General features: G+C 49.3%; 1 protein-coding gene across 7 annotated transcripts; it reads right to left on the reverse strand.

Annotated features, from left to right (window-relative positions):
* Positions 1–3,486: 3,486 nt before the first annotated feature.
* Positions 3,487–8,509, reverse strand: LOC115338639. Of its 7 annotated transcripts, none has more exons than XR_003922471.2 (3): positions 6,065–6,835; positions 5,102–5,228; positions 3,487–3,838 (listed from the first exon to the last, which is right to left on the reverse strand). XR_003922471.2 is itself a non-coding variant. In XM_030007319.2 (3 exons), the coding sequence occupies exons 1-3, from the start codon at positions 7,208–7,210 to the stop codon at positions 3,835–3,837; spliced, it is 624 nt and encodes a 207-aa protein (XP_029863179.1). In that variant the 5' UTR covers positions 7,211–8,509; the 3' UTR covers positions 3,487–3,834. The 7 variants fall into 7 exon arrangements, 1 of the variants encoding a protein (XP_029863179.1); XM_030007319.2 differs by lacking the exon at positions 6,065–6,835 and adding an exon at positions 6,850–8,509 and having other exon boundaries at positions 5,102–5,360; XR_005931888.1 differs by having other exon boundaries at positions 3,487–5,228; positions 6,145–6,839.
* Between the last annotated feature and the right edge of the window lie 552 nt (positions 8,510–9,061).

The raw sequence follows: 9,061 nt of genomic DNA on the forward strand, positions 1-9,061 counted from the left end.
GAGGAGCAAGTGATTACAACCTGAATGATGGGCTACTCCTCTTCCAAGTCCAAATCCTGGCCTCTGAGCATGCACATCCAGAAATGAGGGGAGGTCCCCTCAGTCCCCAGGGGGTTGAGTGGCACCATTTGAAATGGCTTTCATTCTGGTCCAAGTGCAATGCAGCTCCTCCACTCTACGCCCCAACAAGTCCTGGCTGTTAACGAGACCTGCCAGCCTTGAAAGCTGCCCGTAATTGCAGGCTTTTTGCGCTCTGAGGGAAAGGGGAGGGACTGGGCAAAAAAAACACCTCGGGTCTTTGAAACACAGAAAACGTGTCCGAGTCGGTTCAATAGCCTTTCACGGACTCAATAAAAGGTTAATCAAATCATCCGCAATGAAAGCAAGTTTGGCATCCCTGTCCCTGGGTTAGCAATAATGCAGAATCCTCACGCAGTTTCTTACAATTGATGCTATTATTTGGGAAAGGCCTCGAGCACAGTCCTATGGGGGGTCATAAAAAACCCACCCCCAAGCCCAAAAGGCTGCATGGGCAGAATTGGGATACAAATTTGCACTTTTCCCGCCCATGAACATAATTCACACAGTTAGTGCTTTATCAGAGCTAATTTAACCCACTTTCTCATTTAAACTACAGGAAAGTGAATTCAAGTAGGTTCCTTTAACATAAAGGACACTTTTTAACCCAACTTTGGCTCCGGTTCACCCCACCTCCACCCAACGCTATTAAATGGCTTGAAACGTGACACAAAAATACATGCCTTATCATATCGGTTGGCTTCTCTCACTATAGCAGCCCTTATCAACATTCAGCAGCCCTATTAATGCAGTCCCCTGCAATCAGCAAGAAAAAGTAGCACTCCACGGATCTCTGATCCGTCCCTTCCCGATATCATAGGCCATTTCTGAATACTGAATAAAGAGCACGAGTTTTTTTTTTATGCCAGCAGTTTGCTCCATTCCATCTGGTCTGCATGCCTGTGGTCCGTAGCTCTCACGGCTCGCCCCGTGGCAGACCCCCGAGCGGCCGATCTAGCACGAAGCTGCTGGGATGCGAAGCCCTGGGATGCGGCTGCCCTGCCGCTGTCACAGCGGGCACCTTCCTACGGCGAGGCTGGGAGAGCCCTGTGCTCCTGCCCTATGTCTAGCACGTATGTTTAGGGGAAGGTTTACCTGTATAAATATGACATGTATCGCACCGCTAAGTACAAACTGCTCCGAAGAGATACCGTAGATTTGCCTTAATCCTATGCTGCGTTCTCGGGAGATGTGGTGGAATAATGTGCTGGCAAACCATTCCTCACAAACTGCCAGAATTTTTGAAGAAAAAGCTTCAGAGACCCAAACCTACAGAGCCTAGTGCAAGGAGCAGGGCTTCAGGAGTCAAACTGTTCAGGAACTGGGGGCTGGACATCCTGACTGGGCACTAAATTTGACTTACAAACAAGAAAACCCCAGATCCCAGCAGCTATATCTCCATTCTTTTTTAGTCGAGTTATATTTGCCATGTTTCAGTCCTCACTGCATATTTTGACAATCCCTTTACTAACTGCTTCCCTTGGGTTATTTTCAGTTCAAGGGTTGCTGTACTTCATTTAAGATTCCCAAGAAATTACAAAATAATGTAAACAAGTGTTTTCACAACTGTTTGCATCTCCCTTTGTTCCCTCCTGAGGAACAGAGGAGGATGGGACCGGGGTGTCCTTGAGATATTATACTTGATCTTAGCCAACAGACTGAGAAACAGGGTCGGCAAAAACAGACAGAGGAAGGATATTGCAAAACACCAGTGAAATCTTTTCCCTTGGGATTTTCAGTTTGGTCGGGCAGGCGAGGCTGGCAGGAGAGGCGGGGGGACGACCTCTCCACTTTTGCTCCACATGAAGGCAGGCTTGCGAGGAGGAAACCTGTGTTCTGCAAATGCCTCTTGGGCAGAGTTTACACCGGGCACGAGAGGTTACGGGTGGCTTCTGGGGCTCCCACAGCATCTCTGCAATGTCAGGGTACCGCCGGCACCTCCGCGGTGCTGGGCTATCCACGGCGATGCTGCGATGCCGGGGTACCCACAGGATCTCTGCCGTGTCAGGGTGCCCAGCTGAGCTCAGGATCAAGCCCTGGGAGGCCCCACCACCGGTCCACGCCTGGGGGACTCCAGCCCAGAGAAGTCCCGCTGCCTTTCCTCTGGTTACCCTGTCTCAGATCCACCCTCAGCACCCACCCCCTGCTTCTGCACCCCCGTCTGCATGGCCTGTGGGGGACGAAAGGCGGGCGAGGAGGTGTCAGCAGGAGTCCCCAGGGGAAACCCTGAGGCTTCATGGCCCTCTTGCAGGGCGGACAGGTCAGGCAGGGAGGCAAAACCTCTGCATACAACTTCTGTTGCAAGACAGAAACTGCAAGGCATGGTTGCTAGCTATGAAAAATTATCCAGGGAGAAGGTTTCTCTCTTACGAAATGCACCTCCTGATCATCCTGCAGAAATAATCCTTGCCCTCGCTAACGCTGCCACCCCTCAGCTTTTCAGTTCTTCCTTTGACTTTCTTACAAGCTTTTAGGAGTGTGTCCACACCAGGCTGCCCAGCAGCGTTACCCTTGCTGCCTTTCCTAAAATGCGCAGTTTCAATCAGAGGGAAAGAAACCCCCAAACCATACCCTACCTTCACAGTATTGATGCAAATGGTTTAGGTTTTATTGGGGCTTATCAGATATAATTTTGGCTAATATAGGGTCAATTTTTATACTCACAGGGTTGGATTATTATTCTTTAATGTACTGTTTGGAGGTGTTATATAAAATGGTGAAATGTAGCAGATCTTCCTTTTAAGTATTTAATCCTCATGTGCACAAAAGCAAAGAAGTTCATACTTCCCTGACCATTTCATTTCTCTATTTCCAACATCATTCTGCAATGCCTGCAGAATTATTACAGATAAGAAAGAATCATTCCACGGTTAAATGAAAGTACATATGGTTTTTCTAGGAAAGGAGGAAAAAGCAGGTATTTTCATATTCCCTTTAAGAACTTTTACCAGTGCAGGAATGGGCTTAATTTGAACCAGTGAGCCAGAGCTCAAACACATATCTTGCCAAATCAATTCCCTTCTTTTAGGGTCTAGTTTGCATCAAGTTGAACATGAAAGCAATTTCTTAACATTAAACCTCCCACTTGGTACAACTGCAATTTGAAATGTGTAAATTGCTAAACAAGTTTGTGGGGAGACATTTATTTAGCTATTAATTTAGGTAATCATAGGGTCTCAGTGCCCTTTATGTGAAACTGTTCTATTTCTTACCATCCATTCACATTGTCATCATTGGGGCAATTAGCAGTGATAAAGAAAACTGGAAAAGAAAACTTGTTCAAAACTTTTGGCTTGGATATATACAAGACACCGTGTCTGTCACATGAGCATTCAGTCCACAAAAATACACATTTGCTTGTGGTGAGTATCATTATCCTGGGGAAAAGGAACAAACGTCTCTAGCCAGTCAACTTATTAGGATTTTATTGTTGTTTTCAAGGTGTGATTTAGCCGTGACTGGGGAGCAGGCTCTTCAGGAGCCACACACACATCACGGGTTACACAATACACATAAAGCGTGATAGTGTCATTACCACACCTCTGTTTTTTTAAATACACTTCCTTCTGCTTTTAGGTTGGGTCCAGTTATTCATGGGGAGCACCTGGCTCTGTACGAGGAAGCAGTGAATCCCTCTCCTTCTCCAAAGCACGCAGACAGCAAGGAAGGCCAAGTTTTACTCAGGGATTTCCCAGCAGATCTTCAGATCAGATCTCTTATTTTCTCAGTAAAATGCAGCGCATCTTTTTTGCACGTTCAACTGTGGAGGAAAGGCCTTGATCAAACCAGTGAAGCTAAACCACGTCCCTGAATGCCGCTAAGACACAGCAGCATAAAAATCAAAATTTAAATGTACCATGGAGCAAGTAATCCCGGTTAATCCCAGCAGCCCCTGACAGTCCCTTATGGCACAGGGCGGGCAGGGACCAGCCACCTCGCACGGTCACTGGCCATCCCAAGAGCCCGGGGACTTGCCCCGCAGCCAGGTACGGCGCCTCATCCTCGGGGGGGCACAGTGGACGGGGCGCAGGGTCTGCGGTCCCACCGCGTGCCAGGAGTCCTCAACGCCCCACCAGTCCAGCCAGGGGAGAAGCCAGCCAGAGGGAAGCTCAGGGCAGCCCTTTGCACCATGCTCGTTTGCTCTTGTTTTCTTCAGAGACCCTGAGCTGCCCACCCCTCAAAACGCCAATACAAGCACAAGGGAGCAGGAAACTCATGTATTGCTGTTTGGAAGAAACTGCTCTAGTTTAACTCATAGGTAAGGGCACTTGTAGACAAAACAGCAACGACGACAAGGAGAGACCCCTGACAGGTTTTTCTCCAAGTCCATGCTCTGGGCAGGGCAGGCAGATAGGATCTGCAGCACCATAAATCAACTCGCAGCAAAGGGAGAAGAGAAACGGATTGTGAAATGAACTGTAAAATAAACATCTAATGTAAACATTGAACACGCAGTGGTTTGTTTTTTCTGTCTGGGAGCCCGAGCCCGGTACAAGTTCCTGGCTGACTATGCCGGGACCCTGTTGGGGGGGTTACTGCTGGCCCCACGGCAAAGCAGCGAGGCAGCGGCCGCTCTTCTTCGCCGGCAGGAGAGGAGGCTGATCCTGCCACGAGCATCCCTGCTGTCCTACTGCACAGCCCATCACACGCTGGCTCGAGTGCCTCAGCTTTGCCCACAGTTGCCGGCTCCTCCCCACCCAGTGGGACGCCCTGCCAGCCACCAGTCTTGGTGGCCTGGCAGCAGTGATGGGGACACCCCAAACGGCTTCAGGCTGTGTCTTTCTCCAGGGCCTGGGTTTTGTGATAAGCAAGTTCTCACCCAAAGCTGCGTCTCCCTGCCATGCCTCCTGTGTCTCTGCCCAGGCCAGCCCTGCTGCTCACGGTCAGTGGGGCTTTGCTGCCTGCATCTTCTCCTGGTCCAGCCCGTCCTCCCTGCTGGAATGGCCAACACGTGCCCTCGGCGGGGGAAGCTGGCCACCTCTGAAACAAACCTGACCCGCTCCAGGAATATCTGCCTTTTCACCTGCATTTATACTTCTGGTCCTTCAGATTTGCAGGCACCCAGCCACGAGAGGGGTCGACAGATGCTGGAGCATGTGGTGTCCCAAGAGGAGCACTTTCTGCACTGGCTTTCATCAGGAAAAGGAAACCTACGGGGCAGGACATCTTCTCAGAGCTTTGAGTCTCACCAGGAACAGGAGAGAGCAACTTCTGTTTGTAGTGAGACGTGCCTGGAGAGCGAATTAGGACAACATGCAGCTTCTCTGGGGCAAAGCAAGACGCTAGAGAGCAGAAGGAAACCAAATACCAGACTTCTAGCAGGCAGTTGTGCTACATCAATACCTCTCTGGGGTCCGGGGCACACCCTGGCTCATGCGTCAACACACCAGGACAACATTACTCAATACCTGTTACACTCAAACCGGGAGAAAAGCTAACAATTTGCTACTGTACATAGAGACATGTGCCTCAGGTAGGAAAGGGCAGAAGCCTCTGTGCTTTTTGTTTTGTTTTTAAAGCTGTTTTAACTCTTTAAGGCAAGCCATAGGAGCATGAGGTTAGAAGGGACCTCAGGAGATCATCCTCCTGCTCTGAGGCAGGGCCAAGGAAAATCTAGGCAAACGTTTTGCTCCCAAAAACACCCTTAATGAAGAAAAGTCCACACTTCTAGGAAGTCTCTTAATTACCCTCATAGCTAGGAGAACATAACCTACATTTGCTGCAGGTGAAACGCAGCTACGTCCTCTCCTTAGTGGGCAGGAAGGGGTTTTTTTTTAGTAATCTTCTATGTAAAGGGCAGTCTGTGTCCCCTCTCAACCTGTTCTAACAAATAAAATCAGCCTTCTCCCATAGGTCCCCATTCTCGCCGACTCTGCTCAGTCTTGTTGCTCTTCTCCCGGCTGGCTCCAGCACCCAGGACTGCCCCCGTGCCACAACCCCGCGCCAGGAGCTCAGACGGTTTCTAGCTCGTTACTACCCACGGCACCTTTTTTCCAGCGCTGCTGCTTGTGCCCCACTTGGCGTACGCATAGCTGCTGTCTGCTTCCTCAGCACGGTGCCGTGCACCTTTGCCTACTGAATTTCATCTGGCTGCTTTTCCCTCCCGGTTCCTCGTGGTGACACGTGGTGGCACTCCTCGTTCTGCACGAGGACCTTCCCCAGGGTGTGGGGCAGGTGTCCTCCAGCTGCTGGGCTGGCTGACGCACCAGCAGTCAGAGGCTGCTGCCAAATTTGGGGTTTCCAGGCCCCCACGGCCATGGGCATCCAGCCAAGGCTGGGTGCGGCAGGCGGCACGGAGACCAGGGGGACAAGTGTGGCACGAGATCAGGCTCAGAGGAGGAGGACGGGACAGGTGGGAGGGCAGATAGCGCGGAGGTCCTGCTTTGGAAACGTGCGTGCGAGAGCTGATAGCGTCTCAGTGGAAAACCAGCTTCTGGCTCCAAATTCCTCTTCCGTGGCCACCACCTGTGGTTCTGGAGGAGGAGGGTGGAGGGGCTGAAAACTGACACTCGGCCAAAAAGTCTGTGGGACGCAACAGAGAAATCCCCAGGGGAAAGGGACTTTTAGCTGATCACCGTTTCCCGACAGGAGAGTCTGCATCCCCTACCAAATAGGGTGGAGGGGCTGCTGCTGAAGATACTGATTTTAACTGGGGGAAGTTATCCACCTCCCCTACACAGTTCACGCTTTCACCGGTGCCTACAGCTTTATCATACTCTGAGTTTCGTACATTAATTTTGTGTGAAGAAGCCGAGCACGTGCAGTACCTACTTTCCCTGGGAGCTGTGTTCTGAGCAAGGCTCAGCACGTGCCCAGGGTGCACGGTGTTACAGGCCAGCGTTTGCTGACGACTGTCCCCGTGCGGGCTACGAGAGTCCCCAGGCTTTGTTTCAGGTACCCTTATCGCCTGTTGCGGCGCCTGTGCTGAACACAGACGTGTGCAGGGAGATGTAGGGGTCTGCACACTTTCTCTGGTGCGGCACAGACCCATGCTTGGATACATAAAATTTGGGAGTAAACTGCCTGAAGACAAACAGGGTACTTCAGCAGTGTGGAGTAATTGAGATTTCAGGTAAGAAGGGTCAGAAGAATGCAATTCTGCTCTGTCCATTTCTGAATAGATCTCCTTCATTCAGACCCTTATTATTCTCTTATATTCCAGGTGCCAAATTCAACCCACCTGTAACATTTTTAGTACGGCTTTGTCCTGAGACTCTTGGCACACAGGTGATGTCTGAGACAAGGCTAGACCAAAAAGAAATGTGTGTGGGCTTTGTGCGTGTGTGTGTGTGTACCGATATGTTAGACAAGTCACCTTTAGCTGGTCTTTCCTCAACCATGAGCTCATCCAATCTTCCTGTATGATAAATTTGACCTTTAAGTTAGTCTTGAAATGCTGAACATGCGTCTAAAGAGGATTGTCAATTACACTGGAAAAGAAACAGATAAGCCTTTTGTTAGCTTATGGATGAGGTGATCAGCATAAAATGTTCAAATTCTGTTAACCTTCAAGAGGAGAAGGTAGCAGATTCTTGACTCACTGAAAGAGAGAGAAAATCAGAGGTTTTCAATTTTATTTTGCAGATTAGGGCCCAGGGAAGTATTACAGGTCACGAGTGCCAGCACTGCGAGAGGGCAGGCACCATGGCCAACTCCAGATGGTTGTTCTAGGCTGCATCTAGGCTGTATGAAGCTACTTCACAATATCCATTTCTCACAGAAAGACTCAGCAGAGCATGAACAAAGAGAGACACTTAAAAAGATCAAGGCATTCATTTTTTCCCCATTCCTTTGGCTCTAGCGGTTTGCTCTGAAGTGGTCTGCTTGTGTCCCTTTGAGCAGCCATACCTGGTAAGAGGTCCACAAACCATTTGTACTTACTCTCAGCTCCGCATCTCCTGACCTCAGCAGACCTTTGAATACAGCCACCAGTTCACACTGGCTGCAAACTTGCTATTCTGCATGAAGCAATGTTCCACGTTTAGCCTATGTTAGAAAAAGGTGGCTGACGCAGCTAGACCAGCAAACTGTGTCTTCAGACTCAGATGTAGCTTGAAGCAGCAAAAAAAAAAGACTGCTTCTTGCCAGCGTAGCTGGAATGGAGTGAGTTGTACTGGCAATGAGCTCTTGCCAGATAACTCTGTTACCTGGGCTTCTTGCTTGTATAAAAACATCATTAAAAATAATCGTATCCACAACTGACATTACTGACCCCACAAACATTTTAATAACTGGCCTTAGAAAAACAGAGAATGTAAAAAGTCAAAGAATGGGAAGAAAAAAAAAAAAAGACTTCTCTTCAAAGAAAGGCTCTTGGGGATCGAAAGTGAGCAAGACCATCGCTGACAGCAATGGGAAACACTGGTGACTTCAGACATGGATCGAAGAATGATTGAAGTGGTTCAGGTGCCCCCATGGCAACGTATCATTCAAAGGGCAGCATTTTGTCAGGCATTGGAACAGGCTGCCCAGGGAAGTGGTTGAGTCACCATCCCTGGAGGTGTTCAAAAAGCACATAGACAAGGCACTTCAGGACATGGTTTAGTGGGCACGGTTGACAGTTGGCCTCGATGATCTTAAAGGTCTTTTCCTTTACCTAAATGATTCTATGATTCTATGATTTTATTAGGCCCTTTTCACGTGCCACCTTATTTGCCATTCCTGTACCCTCACATCTCTTGACATTTTCTCTGCGCACACAGAGAAGCCCACTCGGATGCATGGTCCATGAGAAAGGTAAGGTGGGAGCCACCCCCCACTCCTCACACATGCATTTGTGTGGGAAAACCAAACTGTGAGAGGTTCCCGCTAACAGCAACATCATGTTATCGTCCCTAAGGCCCTTTCTCAAGAAGGGAACAAAGCTTTGGCGAGGTAAGGCAAAGAGATTGTGGAAAAGCAAAGATATTCAGGCAGGAGCTTTAAGAGCTGGAAATGTAGCGACAGAATCCCAGCCAAATCCCCCAAGACCCAGCAATTCAAG

Source organism: Aquila chrysaetos, chromosome 2 (genome assembly GCF_900496995.4).
Source record: "Aquila chrysaetos chrysaetos chromosome 2, bAquChr1.4, whole genome shotgun sequence".
Taxonomy (NCBI): Eukaryota; Metazoa; Chordata; class Aves; order Accipitriformes; family Accipitridae; genus Aquila; species Aquila chrysaetos.